Source organism: Muscardinus avellanarius (assembly GCF_963383645.1).
Source record: "Muscardinus avellanarius genome assembly, chromosome: 13".
Classification (NCBI taxonomy): domain Eukaryota; kingdom Metazoa; phylum Chordata; class Mammalia; order Rodentia; family Gliridae; genus Muscardinus; species Muscardinus avellanarius.
In genome coordinates, this window is record NC_137799.1 from 22466168 (window position 1) to 22492541 (window position 26374).

Below are 26374 nucleotides of genomic sequence, written 5' to 3' on the forward strand. Positions count from 1 at the left end.
ATACTTGTATATGGGATTAGGTAAGGGTCCAATTTTATTCTTTTCCATGTAATTATTATTTTTCAACAATATTTAGTTAAAAGATTATTATTTCCACCACCAAATGTTCGTGGAAACCTTGTCAAAAATAACTTGACAATATAGGGAAGAATTTAGCTCTAGGCTTGTATTTAACTCCAATGGTTTATATATCTGCCTTTAGAACAGTACTACACTGTTTCAATTATTGTAGCTTTATATGGTTTGAAATCAGAAAATATATATCTGCTAGCTTTGTTCCTTTTCAAGATCGTTTTGGGTATCTAGAATTCATATTCCATATTAGGATAGATTTTTTTCTGAAAAATGAATATATAAATATATGATAGTTTCACCCAAAAAAACAGAAAAAAATATGCTCTGGTAAGAAAGAAAGCAAAAAGTAATATTGAAATGTTATCTTTAAATCATCAAAAGCTTGGCATCAGACAAATGAAACTGTTATGTGAGATTATCATTTTTAATTTTGGATAAATTGCTATAATACTAGATGTCAACCACTAAGCCAAGCATGGGAAGGAGGGATGGGGAGGGAATGGGGTGGGGATCGGGTGGGGGCTGACTGGGCGATGTGTGCATGTATGTCTACAAAAGTTTGTATCCCACTATGATGTATGAATACAGTGCACCAATAAAATAAAAAAAAAAATAAATAAATAAATAAATAAATAAATAAAAAAGTATAAAATAGGTCTGGGAGTGTAGCCTGGAGGTAGAAGGGCTTCCAGGAACTCCAGTACCACAAAAAAAAAAAAAAAAATAGGGCTGGGATGTGTAGCTTGAAGGTAGAACTCCCCTGGGTTCAATCCTCAGTACTGCAAAAAGGAAGGGAGGAGGGGGAGGAGGAGGAGGAGGAGGAGGAGGAGGAGGAGGAGGAGGAGGAGGAGGAGGAGGAGATTAGTCTCAGGCCCTGAGCAGCTCTCAGACTAAGGCCCAAACATACCCAACACACAAAAGTCACTGTGACCCTCTGACCTGGTTGCCAGTGGGGCATGGAGGCTCAAGCCAGGGCCAGGCCTCAGGGAAATGTCAGGCTATGGAGAGGGGCTGAGCTCAGTCTGGGCTCTTGGTTAAGAAGAATCTGAATGTTCTGAAGAATGTCCACCATGGAGCCTCAGCGTCCAACAAGCAGGGACTGATTCCTTCTTGACAGCTTCCAGTAATGACGTTGTGGATTAATATGAATGAAATGCAAAACACCTTGCCATGGTTGGAGAAAGGAAGCTTTTAAAGCTCAGGTTAATGAGAAACAGACACCCCAAATACCGGCAATGTTTGTGTCTGGTAAGGGCGCTTATTAGAGATTTTTGTTTTCTTCTTTGAGTGTTCGCCGTTTCCAAAATTTCACAGGAAACAAGCACTATTTTTGCAATCAGGGAAAAAAAATGTGATATAAATGTATTTTAAGTACTTCTATTGTACCTCATCCTGTCCATCTTAACACTGGAGTCTTTTGTGGGTTTTCTTTTGTTTTGTTTTGTTCTTCCTGTTCTTCTAACTGTATCTCCCAACTCAGACTCCTTGATAGATTATTTTAATAACTATTAATCAAGAAATACCATAAATTCAACATCTGAACTGCCCACATAGATGAGGAATCTAGCCTGTCCTGTGGGGCAAATACCAAAGGCAAAGATGGGGTGGACCGCCTGGACAGGGAGCCTGCAGACATGCCTCCCAGGGCCCGGTCTACAGGAGCCTGAGCCAGGGAGCCATGCAGTCATGCTGACCAGCAGGATCAGGAGATCTGGGATCTTGCACCTGGGACCCAAACTCAGAGGGTCCAAAGTGGGGTCTGGGGATGGGAGCCCGGAGAACGCTCTCCAGGCTCAGTCTCAGTCAGAGACCAGAGACCTAGAAGATCTCTATAAATACATACTGTTTGGATCCTCCGGAAAGGGTGGCAGCTCATCACTCAACAGTCCTAAGCAAAATAAAAGTAGCTCCTCACAGGCAGCCAAGCCAAGTGTTGGGTGGGGGCACAGGATGCTTGAGGGGCCCGGTCCACCTGTTGCCAAGCCATGCTCTGAACCACGGCCATGGGGCGAGGCTTCTGCCTCCTACTGGGCCTTGCCCGCTGTGCTCACTCTGCCACTCCTCCAGCTACGGCTCCATCACTCCCCCTCTTCCTTGCCCCTCCCATCATACAAAGCCATATTAATAATCCACTCCAGGAGGACACTGCGGTCACCCCAGCAAAGCAGCCTTTCCACGTCCACCTCCCCCAGCTCACCTCCAGAAACATGTACTCCTGCCCCTCTGGAAGTGGCCAGGGCAGCGCCAAGAGAGGCGGCTGAGCGACCATCGTAAGTGGCAGACACATCTGAGCTGCCACTCAAAGCTGACTCGACTTTGCGAGCATCCTCCTACTGATTGCACTTTGTCGAAACATTCAAGAGAACCCTGGCTGATGTGTGGGTGCCCACACCACCTTGCTATACACACTTCTCTGGTGCAGGGTATGGCTGAAACTTCCTAAATGTCCAGGCCGATGCATTAGCTGTAATAAAGGCTGCCCCTCCTTGGCTCTTCAATAAGTGGAATTTTTATTCCCTGGTGCTTAGAGAATGCTAAATGGTTAATAGCTTCCCTTGAGCTTTGCTTCCTGCTAAGGGGCCTCCAGTGATTTCATGATCATTCAGGCAGAGTAAATTGTCACAATTAATGTCCACAAGCAGGAACCTCTCTCTGAGTGTTCTTCAATTAGCTATTTCTGAAGGCTGCTTTTGCAAAGCCTCTGGAGGATGGAAGACTTCTTTTTTATAAGCAACTTGAGTATACAGCAATCTACTGGTCAGCTTATAATCTTGAGAACTAGAGCTGGAGAGGTCTGAAATCCCAGTAGGTGCAGAATGTCTGGAATCAAGCCTTGATAGGTCTGACTGCCAGGCCTGAGCTCCGGGCTCAGGACACTCAGCGAAGGCTTGACAAATGGGTGAATCCATCATGCCCACGGTTGGCAGGCACCGGGCAAGGAGCCGCAGTATTAAGGAAACAAGACAAACAGGCAGGAATTCACAGAGCAGCTCAAGACAGCAATACAGTCACCAGGCAGGCTGAGACTGGCAGATGAATGACACAGGCAGCAATTTCGAAGGCTCGGGAGGCAAAAGGTAGTTTAGGGCTGAGATACTTGCAGAAGGCCTAAGGAGCTGAGCCAGAGAGAATGACAGAAAGAGCATTCCGGGCAGAGGGAAGAGCCAGTCCACAGCTCAGAGGCAACTCCACGGGGCACATAGGAAAACAGAGCTAGGGCTGCTTTTGAACAGAGGGTGGAAGAGACCCACTGCAAGATGAAATGCATTCTTTTCTGCAGAAAGAACTTCAATTCTGCCTGCCTGTCTGTCTGTCTGTCTGTCTCTTCCCTCCCCCTCAGACTGAAATTATTTTCATTACAGGGTTACATAAAAATATTTTTGGTAGCAAGATTGAACTCAGGAGCACTCTACCTCTGAGATGGAACCCAGGGGCATTCTACTTCCAAGCTACAACCCCCAGCCCTATTTTTTTTATTCTTTATTTTATTTTATTTTATTTTTGTGGGTCTGGGGATGGAACCCAGGGGCATTTGATCTCCAAGCTATACCCTTTGACCTATTTTTTATTCTTTATTTTGAAACAGGGTCTCACTAAGTTGCAGAGGGCCTCACTAAGCAACCAAGGCTGTCGGCGAACCGCGATCCTCTGGTCTCAGCCTCCTGAATGCTGGGATTACAAGCGTGCACCACCACACCTGGTTTTTTGTTCTTCACTGAGTTGCAAAGGGCCTCACTTAGTAGTTGAGGCTGTCCACAAACTGTGATACTCCTGTCTCCGCCTCCCAAATGCTGGGATTACAAGCGTGTGCCACCATGCCCAGCCTATCTTTTATTTTGAAACAAGTTCTCACTAAGTTGCTGAGGGTTTTGCTAAGTTGTTGAAGCTGGCCTCAAACCTGCAATCCTCCTGTATCAGCCTCCCAGGTACTGGAATTACAGGTATGTACCAGCATGCCCGGCTAAGGTTCCACAATTTAATCTTGGTTTTTTAATTTGATGGTTTAAATTTAGTACATGCTTTATATTAGGTTTTTTCCCTAGGTTAAGTACCCATTATGGGCCATGAGCTTTCTGACACTAGGCCACTGTCTTTGGCACTGGGGTTTTGTTTGTAAAATGGGTTAAAGGACAGGGGACACCTGTCGTGCCCAGGATGGCACAGGACACATAGCAAGCAGACCCTCCGTAAATGTAGCTACTATTCGTATAAAAGATTATATTCTTGAATTATATATGGTTGGTTTTTTGTGGGGTTTTTTTTTTTTTTTTTTTTTTTTGGTGGTACTGGGGGTGGTGGAACCCAGAGGCTTTCTACCTTCAGGGCTATACTCCCAGACCTTTTTTATGGAAACAGGGTCTCACTAAGTTGCTAAGGCTAGTTTCGAACCTGTGCGATCCTCTTGTCTCAGCCTCCCAAGCACAGGGATTACAAGTGTGCGCCACCACGCCCAGCTCATATATGGTTTTTAAAAACTTGGTACATACCATCACAATTCTCTCCAAGACTGCTCTCTGGCTACAAGTTCTGAAAATGCTATCATTGACTAGAAACTTCCATTTGGCTTTCAGCACGTCATCAAACAGAACTTTTAAGCAGCTTCGTTCTGTATCCAGTGCTACTGGAAAGTACTATTATTCCTGAATGTGATCACGCCATCATGATTTTTTGTTGTTTTTTGTTTGTTTTGTTTTGCAATACTGGGGATTGAACCCCAGGGCATTCTCCCTCCAAGCTACACTCCCAGACCTATTTTTATTCTTTATTTTGAAACAGAGTCTCACAACATTGCAGAGTGCCTCACTGAGTAGCTGAGGCTAGCCGAGAACCTGCGATCCTCCTGTCTCTGCCTCCCAAGCACTGGGATTACAAGAGTGCACGACCATGCCTGGCTATGGTTGATTTTAAAAGCTATCATTTGGAGATGTATAGCAATGAGCTATAATGCTGCATAATGAAGAGATAGTTGAGATTTGCTCTAAAATAATCCATTAGAAAAGGGAAAAGTGAGCCAGGCGTGGTGGCGCAGGCTTGTAATCCCAGCATTCGGGAGGCTGAGACTGGAGGATTGCGGTTCGCGGACAGCCTCAGCTACTTAGTGAGGCCGTCTGTAACTCAGTGAGACCCAGTTTCAAAATAAAGAATAAAAACTAGGGCAGGGGGTGTTGCTCGGAGGTCAAATGCCCCTGGGTTCCATCCCCAGACCCGCAAAAAAAAAAAAAGGAAAAGGAAAAAAGTGGGATGAGGAGGAAGTAAGCCTGACCATCTATTGGTAAGCGACAAAGTGCCCATGAGTCCAGAAGGGATTCTTACTCGATACCTTCTACCTTTGCATACTTTGAAAATATCTGTAATTTTTTAAAACTCACAGAACTTGAAGCTGAGAGAAGCCCTAGGAGATCACTGTATTTTTCAGGCCTGGAGACAGAGGCCTGCAGGAGGGAAGGGCCTGGCCCCCGGTCACGATGTGGTGCTCTAAGGCCACTTCTCCCTGGTGACCACTGTCATCACCAGGGTGCCCTGGAATCACCCGGCCCTCGCCAGCACTTCTTTGGGGGTCATCTTGTTTCTCTGAGATTCCAGCCATCACTGGGAGTAGCGTGAGGACTCGTGGTCCCCATGCTTCCCTCCAAGTGCCTACCGTTTCAAAATGTGACCACCACTCATATGGCCGGGTGACTGGTATAAAACTACACTATTCAAGCCCAAAGAATGAGCCCAAGGCCTGAGCAGCAAGCTAAGGACACAGAACAAGTATGATTTAGAGTCATTTATCACCCGAGCAAGGCAGTCGGGTGGACTGCAGCGCGGTGGTGGCGCACAGACTTGGCACCCAGATACCTAGATTTGCAGCTAGCTTTTCCCGCATCCCAGCTGCATCACCTTGGGCCAGTTACAGCTGCATCACCTTGGGCCAGTTACATAGCCTTTCTGTGCCTGTTTCCTTACCTGTGAAAGAGCAACAGTAAATACCCACTTGGTAGGATGCTATGAGGATTAAATGAGATAATGCATGATAAGTACTTAGGGTAATATCCACACAGAGGAAGTAAGTGCAAGCTGTTATGTACTCGTAAAGCCAGGCCCTTAGTCCTCACAGGCCGCGGTTTCCTCTTCTCTGCAAAGAAGGGCAATAATCATTCCTATTCCTCAGGGTCATTATGAGGATTAAATAAAGTAGTGTATGGAACGTGCTTGGCACAGAAAAGAATCCAGTAAAAGCTGTTTCTTTCCTTCCATAATGTTTTTCACATTGATAAGTTGAACACCCGTCTCTCGGTGAAGCACAGTTTGATTTGGGAGCGCTGGGCAGAGCTGAAGTTTCCTGCAAGTCCTCCGTCTGTCGCCTCTGGCTCAGGCCTCCTCGCTCAGAAATGGATCCGTAAAGGAGAGAGTCCACAGAGGCTGAGCCAGTCGCCCTGGGACCGGTGGCTTCAGGGAGGCCACTTGCTCACACACAGGCCTGAGCCTGTCCCGTCCCCCTTGAGCCCTGAGCTGGGGACTGTGACCACGAGTTTGGCTATGATTTATTTAACAAGGAAGCTCACTTTCCCAAAATAGGCAACATGCGGAGAGGCTGCCCGGCTCGCGCTGCCTCGCTGGGGCTGACTCACTTTCCCCAGACGCACTTTCGCTTCCAAAACTGAGGCCTACACTACTGGCTCCTTCCCCAGCACCTCTGTCCCTGTCCCTCTTCTGGAAGGAGGCGGGCTCCGGTCCTTGTCCCCCACCCCAGTGGGCTTTCGAGCATCTGTCTGCCTCTCTGACACCCCTGTGTTGTCCCCTTCAGGGACCTCTCTGCGTTTTCTGTCCCTTTAAAGACAGGGTTCTGACCCTGAGTCCCACACCCCCACCACTGGTACAGACCTCACTCCCCCGAGCTGCCCCTCCTCCTCCAGCTCACTACACACCTGCATCTCACCAGATCCAAAGCTGAGCCCCTCTCGCTCTGGGACACCGGCTACCCAACATGACTCCCGCTCTTACAGGCAAATCACCACTAAGTACAGATGATCTAATCTCCTGAATGCTTCCTGGCTCTGCTTCCGACCCTCCTCTATCCCCAGATCTCTTCTCTCACCCCAACCAACCAAAACCGAAGAGCTCGGCTGCACATCTGCCATTCCCTCTCTCAACACCCTTCAGTAGTATATCTAGGCAGCCGGCTTCCCAAAGACCAAATGGGATGCGAGTGGTTCACCCCTCAAACTTGCTTAATTGCAGATTTCTAGGTCCTGCCCAAGAAGATTTGGGTTTGGTTGATTTGTTTGTTTGTTTGTTTGTTTGCTTTACTGGGGTTCCTGGAAGCCCTTCTACCTCCGGGCTACACTCCCAGACCTATTTTATACTTTTTATATGGAAACAGGGTCTCTTAAGCCAGCGCGGCTGGCTTTGAATCTGCGCCATCCTCCTGTCTCCGCCTCCCAAGCGCGGGGATTACAAGGGTGTGCCACCACGCCTGACAGTTTGGTTGATTTGCATGGCACCTGGGAACCAGCTTTCCTCCCAAACATCCCAGGTGATGCTGACGCACATCCAGGAAGGAGAACCACTGACCAGAGAGGAAAACCACTCTCCAAAGAGAACCTCCCAGATGGTGCGACCCGGCCTGTGCCAGCTCCTCAACTCATCTAGCCAGTGCCTGCCATGCTCTGGTGCTCCAGCAGCACCCAGGAGTCTGCAGATGCCTGTCCACTCTGCTGCTGCCCCCCCCTCCACTCCATGGGCTCTCCCGTCCTTTCCCTCGAGCTCTCACAAGGCAAGAGAGTGTGAAGGGTGAAGAAATGGGTCCAACCCTGAGCGAGCTACTGGCCTTTCTCAGCTCCAGTTTCCTCTCCCAAAAACTAGAAAGGAAACTCTCAATTTAATTTAAATTAAAGGAAACTTTATTTATAAGAATTAAATGGGTTTAGCCAGGCTTGGTGGCACACACTTGTAATCCTAGTACTTGGGAGGCTGAGATAGGAGGATCCGGGTTCACGGCCAACATCAGCTACTTAGTGAGGCCCTCCGCAACTTAGTGAGACCCTGTTTCAAAATAAAGAATAAAAAATCGGGACACGCTGGGCGTGGTGGCACACGCTTGTAATCCCCGCACTTGGGAGGCTGAGACAGGAGGATCGCACAGGTTCGAAGCCAGCCTCAGCTACTGAGTGAGGCTCTCAGCAACTTAGTGAGACCTTGTTTCCAAATAAAGTATAAAATAGGTCTGGAAGTATAGCCCGGAGGTAGAAAAGCCCCTGGGTTCCACCCCCAGTACCACACACACACAAAAATTAGGCTAGGGGTGTAGCTCAGAGGTAGAATGTCCCTGGGTTCAGTCCCCAGCACAATAATGATAATAATAATAATAATAATAATAATTAAACGGGCTAATACACTTTTAACTCCACTCAAGGCTGACACTCAGCAAGCAGCTGCTCTCCTTATGAGTATAATAATTCCCTCCGTGTCCACACCCTCATGTCTCTACCAGTAATCCTCCGGAGAGCAGGACAATCTCTGATTGTCCCCATGAGTCCTCAGCACCTAACATATTGCTGCCAGGAAATGGTAGCTGGTTGGCTGACTGGCTGGCTGGCTGGCTGGGATGGATGGCTGGCTGGCTGGCTGGCTGGCTGGCTGGCTGGATGGATGGATGGATGGATGGATGGAGTCTATAGCACCATAATCATCATTCTATAAATGGAAAGGAGATACTCTATTCAAATGAAAAGTTTCATTTTGAAGGTTGACTAAGGCTCAACTTTCAAAAGTATGCTAGCTAATAAAATTTAGTAAGAAAAAAATTACTAAAGCCGGGCGTGGTGGTACATGCTTGTAATCCCAGCATTTGAGAGGCTGAGATAGGAGGATCCATTTTCGCGGCCAGCCTCGGCTACTTAATGAGGCCCTCTACAGCTTAGTGAGACCATGTTTCAAAATAAAGAATAAAAAATAGGAGTCGGGGATGTAGCTCAAAGGTACAATGCCTCTGGGTTCTATCCCTAGTACCACCAAAAAAAAAAAAAAAAAAAAAACCTAAAAAGCATTCATGGGCTGAGGATTTAGGTCAGCGGTAGTGGGTTTGCCTAGCATGGGAAAGACCCTGGGTTCCATCCCTAGCACCATAAAAAAATAAAATAGTATTCAACCCCCCCAAAAAAAATATTTCCCAGGTCTAAGCTGGTGCATGGAGCTGGTTTTCCTTCACATGGGCCCCTGCTCAGTCCCATCCAGTTCTGAGTGCTTGACTAGCCACTGACCACCACTCTCCTGACTCCTTAGGCTGCACCTGCTAAATGAGCCCTGCTCTCCATGGGGACCACAGCACTGAACTGCTCCCACCGGTTCCCTCAGCCGCCCATCCTCACCCTCTCTTGAATGCACACCTCCCTGCACCAGGCTGCCCTCCCCTCTCTGATGACATGTGGCCTCTGCATCCAGGCTGCCTGCACGCCCAGCCTGTTCAGATTCTCCTGCCAAGGCTTTTGTGCCCCTGAGCTGGCCTCCTCTTGGCAGCTGAGCCCACCATGCACATCCCTGCCTCTTGCCGTTTCTTGGGCTGTGTCCTGCCTTAAATGCCCTTTCCAAACCTCTCTCCTGGTCTTAACCTCTGCCTTCCTTGATCCTGCCAGCCCAGTGGACTCTCCTTCTTCCCACACTTACTGTCTTTATGATGCGTTCCATTCCCTTATTTATGCAGCCAATATTTATTAACCATCTGGGTGCTACACGCTAGGTACGATGGAGACTCGGAGCAAAATGGGCCCATTTTTCAAGGTGCCCAGAGTCCTGTAGAACTGGATATGTGCGTGTTGTTACTGCATTCATCTCCAGGCAGCACCCCACGTCCCTACCTGAACAGGGGGCGCCTTAAGAGTACAGTTCACATGTGGGCTGGTTGGCACCTCGTGGCCAGCTCAGCGCCTTGCTGATATCAAGCGCCCATCAAATCCTCATTGATAACAGGGTCCTCAGCCTCACCTGGAGCGTCTTAGCCAACAGGCACTAATTGGCCCTCCTGCTGCAGGCCAGCCTCCTGGCTCCAGCTATGGCCCAGAGCAGGGTCTCCATCCAGCTCAGCAGTTCTCCTTACCTGGTCTTACTGGCCCTGTTCCACACCGTAACCAGTAGGCGTTTCTGATCGTCCTCCTCGGGGACAGGGCTGCAAAGCAAAATAGACAAACACAGTGTGTGGGGGTTGGGCGGGGCAGAGCTGTAGGCCAGATCCATGGATTCGGTCTCGACTGCAAAAATGCGGGGGAAAAAACCTAAACAGCTGGTTAAATAAACTATAGTACAAATAGGGTAGGAGACGAGTACTCACATGGGAGATAGAGTTTATATTACATTGTTAAGGACAAAAGGGAGGTCACAACACACCATTATAAAACAATTTCATCTTGTAAACACAGACATACAAACCCGGGCAAATGAGAGGATCCGACAAGAAATGCAGACAGGCCTATCTGTCTCGGCAGAACGCTGGCTGCTTTCTGGTTTCTCCCTTGCTTATCTATGTTTTCTAATTTTCCACAATATGCAAAATTGTAAAGTGTGAGGGGAAAGGAACAAAGTATTATTATTAATTTTCACTAATAGGAAAAGACCAATGTCTATGATCTTCCCATTGGCCCCAGAGCACAGAAATTGGGAAGAGAAATAATAATAACCATAGCAGCAGCTCCCTCTCTGCCGGGCGTTCCTGTCCCAGTTACAGCTCACGTTCCCTGGGGCAGGTACTATTATTAGCCCCATTTCACAAACCAGGAAGCCGGAGGCTCGGGGAGGTTAGCAAGTTTAAATAAAAAGGAGAACAGGGAATTAAACGTCCCTCAGCTTGGATTCTTTCTGCAAAAAGGAGAAAGCTTGACCTGCAGCACAGTGGGAAACTGCCTGCCCTTTTCAGGGGCTGCCAGCTCCAGGCGGGGCATTTCAGCTATCAGAGAAACCAAGTGATACCTTATCGCAATGCACCTCACTGCTGGGCCCCGGGCCAGGGATGCAAAGACACAAGAGAATGAGAGAACAAAGACATCCTTTCGAGTTGCTGTTTTTCTGCTTAGATCTAGCTCTAGATTTGGCAAGTGGAGCTGCTTCCAGATAAACACCCCTTCCCTCTCTTCTGGAGGGCCGGACTCTTACAAGAAGAAGTGCTCATGGAAAGCCGGATCTCTGCAGTCTGGAATGGTCTGCGTCTTCTGACAGCGTATGCGATCGTCTTCAGGAATCAGTGAAATCTTAAATTGGAGAAAAATAAGCGTTAGCTGACCTCGCAGCCAGGCAGACACCCAAGCCCAGCTGCTAATTCCGCACGTCGCCACGCTGCAGGCTTCCCAGTGTCCCTCAAACCAGCCTCTGCAGAGGCCAGAGTGGAGTCCCCAGGTGGATGCCGGAACAGGAGCCCAGGGCCAGACCTGCTAGGAGTCAGATGTCAGATGTCAGAACCTCGTGGTGGGTGGTACCTAGAAGGCAGCCTCTGGGCCCAGCCAGAGTACATCATCTCTGTACTCCCTCCCAGTAGGGAGGTTTCCCCCTAAGTCAAAGGCCTCCTCTCTTCTAAATTCCCAGGCAGTGCCAGCAAGCCTTCCGTAAGCGGCCCCGGGTCAGCCTCCCGTGAGGCCCAAGTCCACGTCCTGGCCCAGTGCAGGGGCCCAGTCCTGCACTGGATCAAGCCTCATCCAGGACTTGAGCTGGGGAGGGTTTCCGGAAGAATGCAAAGGAGTAGGGGGCCTTACCACAAGGGCCCACCTCAGAAGGACTGTCCAGCCCTCGGAAACAGTCCCTCACTCCCCTGCACAGACCTGCCATCCTCCCTCTAGTTTGGGATGGAAAGGGGGAAAGGTATTGCTTTTCACGAGGGCTTGGATTGCAGCTATTCATAGGAGGATTGTAGGTTCACGGCCAGCCTCAGCTACTTAGGGAAGCCATCTGCAACTTAGTGAGACCCTGTTTAAAATAAAAAATAGATCTGGGGAGGAGGGGTGTAGCTTGGTGGTAGAATGCCCCTGAGTAGATTTGAGCTCTTGCCCAAAGCCCTAGGAACCAAGCTGGGTAAAAGGGAAGGATCCATCCTAGCACAGAGCCTAATCAATGAGGCAGTGAGTCAGGTGGCAGCCACTCCTCAAAGGCCCTGAGCTGACAGACATGTGGGGACCTGGGACTCCAGCGTGCCCCAGGGCATACCTTCACATATGGATCACAGGCGCCCAGCTCCTTGCTCAGCAGGCCTCTTCCCTCCATGACTAAAAGAGAATTAAGATGTTGGGGTGGATGGATGGAAATAGACAACACACACTCACACACATATGCACACATGCACACACACTCACACACATACTCAACACATTCACACTCACCCTAACGAAAAGATCTGAAAGAAATACAAGGTGAACCTGCGAGTAGCAGGCCCTGGCCCTCAGTTCCCCCGCCCTTAATCTGTGTAATGACCCTGGGAACCTCTGTGGCCCAGCCCATCGCCACCATCTGCCTAGGTCTAGCAGCACCTGACCGTGACTTCATGGGGTGCAGACGATTCCCTGAATCCACCAGCCGGAAGGGAACTCCAAACGTGTTGAGTGCAAACCTTCACTGAGTGGGGAAACTGAGGCTGCCAGTAGGAAACTTGCCCCGAATCTCAGAGCAGTGAGAACGACAGTTGGATGTCGAGCCCAAGTCTCTTGACTCCCAGGCCAGTGCTCCCTCAACCACACCACACTGCCTTCTGAAAAGGAGGGGCCAAGCTGGAGAACCTGCCCTGCCCGGTGAGCCGTGCTGTGCAGTGGGCAGAGCAGCGCGGTAGTCCAAGCTTGGGTTCCAGAGGCAGACGGACCAGAGCATAGATCCCAGCTGTATTTTTTAACCGTTGTGTACTAGAGGAAGTTGCTTTACCTCTCTGAGACTGAATTTGCCATTTTTTCATGAGTTAGTGACAATAATATGCATTTCATGGGGTAGTTTTACCCATTAAATGAAAAAATGTGTGGCAGTGCATGCCTGTAATCTCAGTACTTAGGAGGCTGAGAAAGGAGGATCGCAGGTTTAGGGATAGCCTCAGCAACCTAATAAGGCCCTCAGCAACTTAGACCCTATTTCAAAATGAAAAATAAAATGGGGCTGGGGGTGTAGCTCAGAGGTAGACAATCCTTGGGTTCGAGCCTCATTAACACACACACACACACACACACACACACACACAAACACACATGCACACATACACACACATACACACAAGTACATAAAGGCAAGAGGAAATAGAAAGGAGGGTGCAGAAGTGGTCATGAAGGCAAGAATGACGCATTTGCTGAAGTCTACAGAAATCAGACAGTAGGCCTGGTGGAACCTGAGTCTTAGCCAAGCATGGTGGTGCACACTTGTGATCCCAGTATCGGGAGGCTGAGACAGGAGGATCACAGGTTCCAGGACAGCCTCAGCAAGCAGTGGGACTCTCATCAACCTAGAGGACCCTATTTAAAAATAAATAAATAAATAAATAAATAAATAAATAAATAAATGGCCAGGGCAGTGCTGTAGCTTAGAGATAGAATGCCCCTGGGTTCAATCTCTAGCATCACTGGACACACACGCCAAAAAAAAGAGCCTGAGCCTCTTTTCTGTTTTCTTTGTGTTCGGGTGACTGCGCCCTAGAGTCTGGCCTGGACAGAGTCCCCAGCAGTCTGGGGCATGAGGCCTGGGAGTGGGGACAGGCTGGAAAGGAAGAAGGGCCGAGACTGGGGAGAAGCCAAAGCAAACTGTGCAGGACAAACGGAGAGGTGGAGGCCAAGATGCATTTTGCAAAAACTGTTTGCACAGCTGGAGTCGGGCCCTGGCGGGCAGAGAACACCCCTTGTCTGGTCCTTGGGAACTTCACCTTGGACCCCCTCAGGCCAGGACCAGGAGACCCCAGGCGCCAGCCGGTTTGTTCTGCCTCGTATCCCAGTGACCACCCCTGCCGGCCTCCCGCCCCAGCGGGCGTGGTTCTCGAGGGCAGGATGCAGGCCTGATGGCCCACGGGTCTCCCTGGCACCTGCCCTCACTGCGCTCCCGTGCCCATGGCTTGGCCAGACCCAGAGTGGCACAGTGTAGCCAGGCTGCGGTGAGATCGGAGGAGGAAGCAAGGAGCTCAGCCCAGGCAGGTGGATGGGGGGGCGACCCCTGGAGGAAAACGATGAGCACAACAGGCATTCCTTCCTGAACCTTAATGACAAAGGCAGACACATTTCTTGCAAAGGCAAAATCAGGGAAAGTTAGTTTTCAAAAAGAGGTCAACAAAGAAGGAAGGTTACTGCAAGCGCAGGAATAGTGGGTGCCTCGGCACCAAGGCACGAGCAGGCAGAAAGCAACGGGGTCCAGTAGCTGCACAGAGCCGTGGGGGCCTTGGACAGCAGGAACCAGGGAGGCTGGAGGCAGACAGCGCCTTCTGAGCTGAGCAGAAGGGTCCCGCGGTGGGGCCTCAACAGAAGCTTGGTAACTATTTACGCACCGGACAGATGGAAGGACAAATGGATAAACGGACAGGTGACATCTAAGATCCTTCTGTGCTGAGCCCCCATCATGCAAGCACCCTGTCCGCCCCTGGGCCTCGGCACTAGCTGCTCCCTCTGCGTGAAGTGCCCAGGCCTCCCGCTCTTCTGCCTGGGAGAGGGAGTCGAGTGTGGACCTCAGGGTAGAGTGTAGACCCTGTTACCGTGTGTGTCGTCCCCCTGCCGCCCCATCAGTGCCACCAAGGCAGGGGTAGGCGCTTCTTGGTGTCCCCAACCCTTCGCACAGAGCCAAGCTCACTCCCTATCATTGGAATCTGCCGTTTCCCATTTTATGTAGCAAACACGGATACAGGGTTTCCTCTGTGCCAGGCTCTGTTCTAAGCTCTTCGCGCATCTTAACTCCTTCAAGCCTTGTAAGGACCCACGCAGTAAGGACTGTTACTGCACCGTTGCTCCAGGCCCCTCTGTGCGGAGAGCAGTGGGCCCGGGATTCCGACGCCAGTGGTCTGACTCCAAAGTCTGTCGCCCAAATCTTGACACTGAGCAGCCAGTCAGTGAATGAATGAATCAATGAAGGAAGGAATGAGAGAAAGAAAGAGAAGGCAGAAGGGCAGAAGAGAGGAGGGAGGAGGACAGGAAGGCGTTTCAGTGGCCCTGCTCTACAGGGGCCAAAGACAACACTGAGGCAGCCGGGGACAGCTCTGAAGGCCCACTGGGCAGCTCCAGGTGCGTCAGTGCCCGGGCCGGGCGCTTGTCAATGGACGTACAGCAGGACACTGGATACACCTATGGCCCAGGGTGACATCAATCCCCAAGCCTGGCTCCAGGCAGAAGGTAAATGGCCGCCCCTAGCCGGTGCCCGCAGCCAGCCATACTCACTGTGCAGCAGCAGCACGCGGTCGTGGACGGCGATGGACAGCTTCAGCTGACCTGAAAAAACGAGAGAGACAGCTCACTGCGGCGCCCTGAGCGCGGAGCGGGGGCGACAGGGGCTCTTTTGCTAGCGGGAAGCCTTCCAAAGATGCACAGGGCCCCTGGTCAGGAGGGAACTCGGAGGCCCCCGCTCAGCCTCCTCCCCATCAGGGGCTCCTCCTGCGGGACCGCCCAGCAGTGGTCGTCGCGCCCAGCTGATGCTGCTCTGTGCTGGGGCTCTCACTACTCACAAGTAGTGAGGCTCTCAGCAACTTAGTGAGTGAGACCCTGTTTCCAAATAAAATATGAAACAGGTCTGAGGGTATAGCCTGGAGGTAGAAAGCCTCTGGGTTCCAACCCCAATACCAATACCACCAAACAAACAAACAAAAGACAGAAGAGGAAAGGAAAAGTCAAGCTAAGAGGGGCCCCAGGCTGGACAGCAGTAAAAAGTGTGGAGCTAGAAGAGGTTTTTCTCCCAGCTTCTCCTGTTTTTATTTAAAGAAAAGACGAGACAAAACTTCAGGTAATCCTCGCAGACACCCAAGGCCTCCAACAGAGGCAGAGAAGAGAGGTCACACTCCTCTTCCTCAGTGACCCATCAAAAACTCCCTTGGGCCGGCGTGGTGGCGCACCCCTGTGATCCCCATACTTGAGAGGCTGAGACGGGAGGATCACAGGTTTGAGGTCAGCCTCAGCAATTTAGCGAGACCCTCCCCAGCTTACAAAACCCTGTCACTAAGGTCTTTTGTTTCAAAAATAAAAAGGGTTAGGGGTGTAATCTCAGTGGTATAATGCCCCTGGGTTCAATCTCCAATCCAAAAATAAAATAAAGATCCTCCTCAGAGCTGGGCATGGTGGTACATGCTTGTAATCCCAGTGCTTGGGAGCCTGAGACAAGGGGATCACAGATTCATGAACAGCCCCGGCTTCTTAGTGAGGCCCTGCAACTTAGTAAATAAAATAAAGAATAAAAGAATAGGGCTGGGGGTATAGCTCGGAGGTACAATGCCCCTGGGTTCCACCCCCCAGTATTGCAAACAAACAAACGAAATCCTCCTTAGGGCAGAGGGTGAGACTCAGTGCAGAGCACTTGTCCAACCCTGGAAAAATAACCCCCACCCCAGCCCAGCTTCTGGACTCTCCCTGGAACCTTAAAAAGCTGCTGGACTCCATCCACCCAGGGGACACATGCTGGGGCGGGGCAGGGGGGTGGCTCCTGCACCTGCTCCATCTGTGATAACCCTGAGTGCCGTCAGTCACCTCCCTCAGCCGTCATCTCAGGGAGGGAGAGCGCCCTTGCCACGATGAGTGCCCTTTCTCTTTTGAAATAGCTGATTGTCGCCAGGTGTGATGGCACACACACCAGCAATTCTAATACTTGGGAGGCTAGGACAGGAAGAGTGCAGGTTTGAAGCCTGTCTCGGCAACTTAATAAGACCCTGTTTCAAACTAAAAAGTAAAAAGGGCTGAGGGTGCAGCTCAGGGGTAGAACACCTGAGCTCAATCCCAGTACCACAAAGAAATCACGGATGGTTCAGCGTTCCTCTTCTGTCGAGCCAACTGCAACCTCCTAGTGACTTTCATTAACTGGACCTGGTTATGCCAGCTCGGTGCTCTCCCCGCTAGACCTGAAGTCCAAAGTCCCTCTGAGACCCGCACCCCCCGGCACAGTGAGAGAGCCCCTCGTCGCCCCAGCTGTTCATCTCTGGATGCCTCGTGGATCCGGGCTGGGGCTGGGGCTTGTGCTACAGGGCTGGCTGGCAGGCTTTGAAGAACAGAAAGGAGTTGAAGCTGCGTGTTGCTTAACTCTGCATGAATCCCAGCCGCTGGGAGCTGGCAAGCCCCCATCCTCGCACTGCAAGGAGCTGAGCGCGAGCCAGAAGCAACTGAGATGCCAGGAAACTCCGGTCCAGGCTTTGCCCATCAGAATCCCTGCCACTCTCCTGCCCAGGACACAGGTCTCAGAAGCCCAGGAGGTCTGTTCCAGGTCCAGCCTGAGTGGCCTTCCTGTCTCCAGGACCACAGTGTCCAGAGCCTGGAGGTGGAGCTAATAACAGGGATTACTACCCTCCCCGGGCTGTAATCAGCTCCTGCTGGAAGGTGAGTCCTCGGCAGAAAGGCTCCACAGTATCATTACCTCCAGGCCTGAGCACCTACCACTTCTAGGCTCCATAGAGCTGAGGAACCTCCTATAAAAATGGTGCCCAATCCAGTGTAGGGCGGGAGAGAGAAGTCTGAAGCAGACACAGCCAGCTGGCCCAGACCAGACCTGCTCTCAACAACTCAGTGGCAATGAGGCAGGTTTAGCACAAGACATTTGGGAGGGATACCAGGGATTGAGCCCAGGGGCACTGTGCCTCCAAGCTACACCCCACACTGTTATTTATTTATTTATTTATTTATTTATTTATTTATTTATTTATTTACTGGGACTGGGGATTGAACTTAGAGACATTCTACCTCCAAGCTACATCCCCAGCACTTTCTATTTTTTTTATGCTGAAACAGGTTCTTGCTAAGTTGCTGAGGCTGACCTTGAACCTGTGACCCTCCTGTCTCAGTCTCCCAGCTGGGATTACAGGTGTGCACCAGTACACGGACCAAGACATTTGTTTGTTTTGTTTGTTTGTTTGTTTTCTTTTTTTTTTCTGAAATCACCACCAGCACAAATCCAGCTCTGACCCAAGTGCGTTTAGGTTTTTCCAAAGCCCTGGGAAGAGCTGTTCTCTCCAACACCTATCCCCTAATGATGGCCCTTCCCAGAAATCAAGATGGAGAAGTCTCCAACACTAATTCTATTTGGCAAACACTTGCTGGGCTCCTGCCCATGGCCCTGAGGGAGGGAGGGAGGAAGGGAGGGAGAGCAGATGCTAGCGCTGCCCCCGGGTGCCCAGTGGCTTAAATTGGTACACAAGTAAGACCAAGACTGCAGCCAGAGTGAAGAATGGGCCAGGAAAAGATGGACTCAGAATGGAGATGCGTCTGCAAGCTCCCCACTGCTCCCCACAGCTCCCCTTACAGGCCCTGCCAAGCAGGGTCTATTACACAGAGAACAAACCCAGCAGACCAGGCTCCAGGCAGCCTGCCTCAGCCGCTGTGGGCTCACAGAGGAGGGAAAGATAAAGAATGAGATTCTCCCCTGGACCACGCCTGTCCCCGCCTCCTCCCCATGAGCCCACGCCCTCTGATGGCCAACACTTGGGGCTCATCTCTCCTGGGTCCGCCTGGGGTAGCCAGAACAATTGTGCCTGAGATGGAAGGCAACTCTGGGCCCCAGTGTTCAGGCAGACCCAGGGCAGGACTGCAGGCCAGAAGTCTGCCCTGACCCCAGAACTCTGTCCTGCAAGCCGCCTTCTAGAACACCCGCAGCCCTCTTGTTGTACCTCTTCCAACGGGCACCATGGCACCTGCCGATGCAACCCTAAGGTTCAGGAGAGGAGAGCCAGCAAGCTCGGGACAGGCTGCCTTCCTCGTTCTGGAGAAGCCAAAGAAGCCAGGCTCCAAGGAATGACTCCAAGTTGAAAGAAATAAGCCACTGAGTGGAGGAGGAGTCATCTGGCTGAATCTCTGCAGCCTCAAAACAGGGCACCTGCCTCTGTGCCCTTCCCAATATCCCTGTTCTTTCCCTGTGCCAGGCAGGGGGGTTATCTAGACAATGCCAGGGGGTTCAGTCTGAAGTCATCCCATGCGGAGGGCATGTTCCCAGTTCCCACCGGCCTGCAACTGGGCACCAACTCCAGCTGCAAAGGGTGATGGGTACCCAGAGAAGCTACAAGAGTCCCAGGGAGTGGGATCGGAGCCAAAGTGAGAAGACACAGTCCCTTAGGCCAGAGAAACTGCTGGCAAGAGAGAGCTTCAGAAGACCTGGAGAAGCCACCAAGCCCACAGGGCTGCTGGACACAGGAGTGAGGGGCTCGGCCACACCATGCAGAGGATGTGGGAGCCAGAGAAAGAAGGGCTCCTGGCAGACGTTCCTCCACAGAGGACCACAGGAAGAGGAAACCTGACTCTCAGGACGCAGTCAGAAAGAGATCAGGATGTGGGCTGCAGCCTGGCACTGTCATACACGACCGTAATCCCAGGACTTGGGAGGCTAATCAGGAAGATGGCAGGTTGGAGGCCAGCCTCAGCAACCTTGAGAGACCCTGTTTCAAAATAAAATATAAACTCAGGCTAAGAGAGTGTAGCTCAAAGGTAGAATGCTCCTGGGTTCAGCGCCAATACAAAAAATAAATAAAGCAGGCTACACCCCATGGTTGGCCTCAGGGGTCAGAAGGCCTGTGTCCCCAAGGAGCCCATGCCACCTGGGGTGTGCAGAGAACACATCTATGAGAAATCACCTAGCTAACAAAAGCATTCGTCATCCTAAAACCCAATTCACCCCAAAAGCAGCTGCCCATTTAAGAACTGTCAGGTCTTGAAAACCTCAGGAAGATGATACCAAGACAAACGTATCGAGGAGACTGAGTATACACAGAGCCCAGCCAGCCACTAACAGTCACAGGCTGGCCCTCCATGTGTGAGGACCAGTCTGTACTGGGGCTTTGTGTGCAGGGCGGGATAGGGCCAGAGCCCAGCCAGCTGCAGGCACCCTGCTCTTAGCAGCTTTGTCCCTGTGATGGATTCAAAACCGTTCCATAGCATTGATGTTCCTCCTTTCAAGAAATAGAGGCTAGTTCCTCTCTTCTGATATGGGATGGACTTAGTGACTTGTTTCTTTTTATTTTATTTTAATTTTATTTATTTATTTATTTATTTATTTATTTATTTTTTGGTGGTGGTACTGGGGGTAGAACCCAGAGGCTTTCTACCTCCAGGCTATACTCCCAGCCCTATTTTATATTTTATTTGAAAACAGGGTCTGTATAAGTTGCTGAGAGCCTCACTAAGTAGCTGAGGCTGGCTTCGAACACATGCGATCCTCATGTCTCAGCCTCCCAAGCACTGGGATTACAAGCGTGCGCCACCACGCCCGGCTTAGTGACTTGTTTCTAAGAAATAGAATGTGGTGGAGGTGGCAGTGGCTAACTTCCAAAAACAAGATATAATAGGCATTATCCTCTTTCTAAACAGCCGGCTTGGTTTAAATTCACCAACTTAGAGCATGTCGCTCCTTGTTCTTTAGTATACTCACAGGGTTGTGCAACCAAGCACTGCTACATAATTTTAGAACATTGCAATCCTCGCCTAAAAGAAATCCGCTATCCATCAGCAGTCACCCTCAATTCTCTGCTCCCCCTGCCCTGGCAGCCAGTAATCTACTCTCTGGATTTGCCTGTTCTGGACACCTCATGTAAATGGAATCGTGTAACACGTGGCCTTTTGTGACTGGCTTCTTTTCACTTAGCATGTTTTCAAGGATCACCCATATTGCAGCAGGTGTTAGCACTTCTTTCCTTTTCACGGCCAAACAATATTCCCTTGTATGGATATACCGCATTTTGTTTATCCATCCATCTGGGGATGGATATCTGGGTTCTTTCTGCTTTGGGGGTATTATCATGAATAATGCTACGCTGAGCATTTGTGTACAACAGATATGTGGACACAGTTATAGGGCACAAATACAACCTGTGCCCAACAAATGTCCTGTGCATATTTGTGGGCACACGTTTTCACTCCTCTTGGATATATAGCTAGAAGCGGAATTGCTGGATACGATGATAATTCTGTTTTTAACTTTCTGAAGAACTGCCAGGCTCTTTTTCATAGTGGTAGCACCGTTTTTACATTTCTGCCAGCAATATACAAGGACTCCAGTTTCTACGCATCCTCTCCAAGACTTGCTACTGCCTGTCTTTTTAATTATGGCCATTCGCGCGTAACAGCATTTTGTGGTGGGTTGGGTTGGCATTCTCCTGATAACTAATGTGTGCTGAGTACCTTTCCGTGTGCTATTTGCCGTTAGTATGTCTTTTACAGATAAAAAACATCTACTCCAGTCCTTGGTCCATTTTTTGAACCGGGTTGTTTTTCATGGGGTTCTTTCTTCCATCTTCCTGTCACTTGCTCACAGGGAAGCCAGTTGCCATGTCAAGAGGAAACTCAAGCAGCTCTGTGAAGAGGCCCATGTGACAAGAAGTCCTAGGTGGCAAGGAACCCAGGCCTCCTGCCGAGAGCAGGGGCATGGGAATAAACGTCTTGGAAAGAGACCCTCGGGCCCCAGTTTAGCCTGACCAGATAACTGTGTCCCTCACTAGCATCTTGGCTGCAACCCCCCAGAGAAGCCCTGAGTAAAAACCATCCCATTCAGCTACTCCCAAACTCCTGACCCACAGACACACTGATAAATGTTTGGCAGAGAGAGAGAGAGAGAGGGAGAGAGAGAGAGAGAGGGAGAGAGGGGGGGAGGGAGGGAGGGAGGGAGGGAGAGAGAGAGAGAGAGAGAGAGAGAGAGAGAGAGAGAGAGAGAGAGAGAGAAGGGGAGGGGAGGGGAGGGGAGGGGAGGAGGGGAGGGGAGGGGAGGGGAGGGGAGGGGAGGGGAGGAGAGGAGAGAAGAGAAGAGAAGAGAAGAGAAGAGAAGAGAAGAGAAGAGAAGAGAAGAGAAGAGAAGAGAAGAGAAGAGAGAGAAGGAAGCTAGGGACTGAATCCAGAAACAGTCTTTCTCTGAGCTATACTCAGTACTATTTTATTTTTTATTTATTTTGTGTGTGTCTGTGTGGCACTGGGGGTGGAACCCAGGGGCTTTTCTACCTCTGGTTACACTCCCAGACCTATTTTATACTTTATTTGAAAACAGGGTCTCACTAAGTTGCTGAGAGCCTCACTGAGTAGCTGAGGCTGGCTTCGAACCCGTGCGATCCTCCTGTCTCAGCCTCCCAAGCGCGGGGATTACAAGTGTGCGCCACCACGCCCGGCTTATTTTTTATTTTTAAACAGGGTCTCACTAAGTTGCAGAGGGTCTCGCTAAGTAGCTGAGGCTGGCTGTGAAATTGTGATTCTCCTGTCTCAGCCTCCCAAGAACTACAATCACAAGCTCCACCACACCCAGCTAAATGTTTGGTCTTTAAGTCAATAAATATTGGGATAAATTGCTTCCACAATTAAGTCAAATAAATCTGATCTCAATTATGAATCAATTTTCAATTTTATTTATTTATTTATTTTGGTAACTGGGGTTTGAATCTGGGAGCATTCTAACTCCAAGCTACACACATACAGCCATTTTTTAGAAGTGTGTGTGTGTGTGTGTGTGTGTGTGTGTGTGTGTGTTACTGAGGATTGAACCGAGGGGCATTCTACCTCCCAGCTTTACCCCCAGTCCTATTTCATTTTTTAATTTTGAAACAGAGTCTCACTGAGTTGCTGAGCCTTGCTAAGTTGCTGAGGCTGGCTGCCACCCTCTGATCCTCCTGTCTCAGCCTCACCATGCCTAGCTCAAATTTTTTCAATTTTAAAAATGTGAAAACAAAATATTGTTTTAAGCTAAACCAATATGACTAAGGAACAAAGCCCTCCTGTTTCATGGTCTTTGGTTTTCTTTTTTCTTTTTTTTTTTTTTTTTTTTCAGTACTGGGAATTGAACCCAGGGGCATTCTACCTCTGGTCTACACCCCCAGCCCTATTTCTTATTCTTTATTTTGAAATAGGGTCTCACTAAGTTGTAGAGAGCCTCACTAAATAGTTGAGGCTGGCTACGAACCTGCAATCCTCCTGTCTCAGCCGCCTACACCCTGTTTTTTAGTTTTCTTACTAAAGAACATTGATAGCGGGGCGTGGTGACACATACTTATAATCCCAGTACTTAGGACGCTGAGACAGGAGGTTCTGGGTTTGTGGCCAGTTTCAGATACTTAAGTGAGGCCCTCTGCAACTTAGTGAAACCCTGTTTCAAAATAAAGAATAAAAAATACTACTGTGGGTGTAGCTTGGAGTTAGAATGCTCCTGGGTTCCATCCCCAGCACCACACACACAAAACAAGAACATTGATAGATTCAAACCACATTCATTGCCACTAAAAAAATGTGAAGTTGCCTGTATAATCCAAGGACGGCCCAGCACATTCATGCGGTGCTCCGTCTGCAGAGAAAAGGTTTGCTTTTATATACATTTGTATACAATGCTATTTATGTAGAAAATTCACATTATTCTGCTTTTTGTGATTTTCCTTCAGATTTTATTATAATTTTTATTTATTTATTTATTTATTTTGGTGGTACTGGGGTTCCTGGAAGCCCTTCTACCTCTGGGCTACACTCCCAGACCAATTTTATATTTTTGAAACAGGGTCTCTTACGCCAGCGGGGCTGGCTTCGAACCTGCGCGATCCTCCTGTCTCCGCCTCCCAAGCGCAGGGATTACAAGCGTGCGCCACCACGCCCGGCTTATTATAATGTTTTTAATCATACATATAAATTCATGTAATTTGAAATCCCAAATTATCAACTCTATATTTTATAAAGTACTCAGCGTCCTTATCTATTTCATATTACAACTTTTTCTCCATAGTCAAATATGTTATTTCATAGTGATGAGCATCTGTTCTGTGCTTGTTGATAGCTTTAAGCTACACAAAGGAATCCATCATTTATCTCCATTATGTTTTACATTTATATTATTTTTAAACAATCAAGGTTTTCTAGAAGAACGAGTATAACACAGAAAACATAAGAGAGAAAGCATGGAACTATGAACAGATCCTGGGGGTTTCGGAGTGAGACCTGGTGCAAACCCTAGCTCCACCCCATACAGTGCAAATAATAATAATAATAATAATAATAATAAGAAGAAGAAGAAGAAGAAGAAGAAGAAGAAGAAGAAGTTGTTGTTCTAACAGATCTATGAGAACTAATATATGTGAAGTTCCTGGCACACAGATGGTGCTCCATTGGGAAGGAAGGAAGAAAAGGAGAAAGGAGGGAAGGATCGGGTGAGGTTAACTGGTGTGTTAGCTATGTGTGCAGCTATGTCTCCACAAGTCTTTTATCCCATTAAGGTGTATGACTACAATGTACCAATAAAAAGTTTTAAAAAAAAAAAAAGAAAGGGAGAAAGGAAGGAAGAATGGGAGTAAAAAGGAAGGGAAAGAAGGGGAAAAGAAAGGGAAGAAAGAAGGAAGGAAGGAAATGAGAAATGAAGGGAGGAAGGAAGGGAGGGAGGAAGAAAGGGAGAAAGAAAGAAAGAAAGAAAGAAAGAAAGAAAGAAAGAAAGAAAGAAAGAAAGAAAGGAAGGAAGGAAATAAGAAAGGGGAAGCCGGGTGTGGTTGCTCACACTTGTAATCCCCGCGCTTAGGAGGCTGAGACAGGAGGCTCGCACAGGTTCAAAGCCAGCCTCAGCTACTGAGTGAGGCTCTCGGCAACTTAGTGAGACCCTGTTTCCAAATAAAGTATAAAATAGGACTGGGAGTATATCCCAGAGGTAGAAAAACCCCTGGGTTCCACCCCAGTACCACCAAAAATTAAACAAAAAAGAGGAGGGAGGAAGGGAGAAAATAAGGAAGGGAGGGAGGAAGGAATAAATGGAGGGAGGGAGTAGGAGGGAGGGAAGGAGGGAGTAAAAGATGGACAAAGCCAGGCACAGTGGCTGATGCTTGGAATCCCAGTACTTGAGAGGCTAAGATAGGAGCCGCAGCTTAGTGAGACCCTGTTTCAAAATAAGGAATAAAAAATAATAGCGCTGGGGGTGTAGCTCAGAAGTAGAATGTCCCTGGGTTCAATCCTTAGTACTGAAAAAAAAAAAAGATAGACAAAAAAGATTTTAAAAAAATAGAAAACGTATATCAGAGACTTCCATTTCTGGGATGACAGATCCACTGAGGAAAGCTTTGGAAACGCCAGGCAAAATATTTAAAAGCATTTTCTTTGAGCAGCATATGGGAGACGGCAGCCTGTGGAAGTAAGCCTAGTCCTCTCCTGGGCTGATTTCTCCTGGTGTCTCCAAGCTCCAAGGGGACAACTGGAAGGCGGAGAGGCTGAGCTGAGGCCCTGCCTGCGTCGGAAGCCAGGACTTGCCAAGAAGTGGGCTTCTCCTGAGCCCGTCCCTCTTGCACTAGGACCCTAAAAGGCTGCCCCTCAGGGAGAGGATAAACTATAATCAGATAGAGTTTTTCAAGGAACTATAGCTCAACTTCAAATAATCTCAGTCTCTAACACTGAGTTAAGCTTATCCAACTCCTCAGGAGGCTGAGGTCAAAATACGCGCGCGCACACACACACACACACACACACACACACACATACACACATACTCACTCCCAGGTGTGCATGGAGAGAAAAAATCACCCTACCGCCCTGTGCCTGCCCTCTGTAATAGACATTCCAAAATGTAAAGACACAGAAGTAGGGACTGGCAAGGGTCAGGAAAGGCTGGGCCAGGCAAATGAGATGCCTGGGTAGCCATGTTAATACCAGGAAAAGTCGATTTCGTCCCTAATAGAAATAAAGAGAAGATTTCAGAACAAAAGAAAATTTCACAATAAAAGATGCGATTCAACAAAACGATAACCCTAAGTGTGTATGTTCTTAATAGAGCTTCAAAACAGTTTATAAAGGAAAAAGTGACAACTCCAGTGAGAAATGGTCAAGTTTACAATTCTAGTGGGAACCTGAGCGCACCTCTCTTGGTAACTGATAGAACAAACTGGAAGAAAAATGGTCCATGAGGATCAGGATATTGGAACAGCATAACTAGCAAGCCCGACCTGAACTTGACATATACAAGGACCACCACAGCCCCCTCGGTCTTTTTGAGATCACACACAGTATTTATGAAAACTGGCAATATGCTGAGCCCTAAAGCAAATTTCAATGAATTTCAAAGAACTATGGGATACAAAGGATGTTTCCTGACCAAAATGTAAAATAAACAAGAAATTTTTTTCTAGAAAATCCTCAACATTTAGAAATTGAGAATACTTCTAGAAAAGCCCCAATAAAATACAAAATAAAATCTAGAAAATATTTTGAACTGAAAAGCTTAA

The 26374-nt window shown here is 48.9% G+C and overlaps 1 protein-coding gene across 4 annotated transcripts in view; it reads right to left on the minus strand.

Moving 5' to 3' along the window:
• RGS3 (regulator of G protein signaling 3) overlaps positions 1-26374 on the minus strand; it is a gene marked incomplete at both ends in the record, with an annotated part of 136983 nt that overhangs the window by 102191 nt on the left and 8418 nt on the right. For all 4 annotated transcript variants that reach the window (XM_080709628.1, XM_080709629.1, XM_080709631.1 and 1 more), the window contains 4 exons: positions 10154-10222; positions 11203-11297; positions 12244-12302; positions 15420-15470. In XM_080709628.1, coding sequence (XP_080565754.1) covers positions 10154-10222; positions 11203-11297; positions 12244-12302; positions 15420-15470 — 274 coding nt within the window. The remainder of the gene's footprint in view (positions 1-10153; positions 10223-11202; positions 11298-12243; positions 12303-15419; positions 15471-26374) is intronic.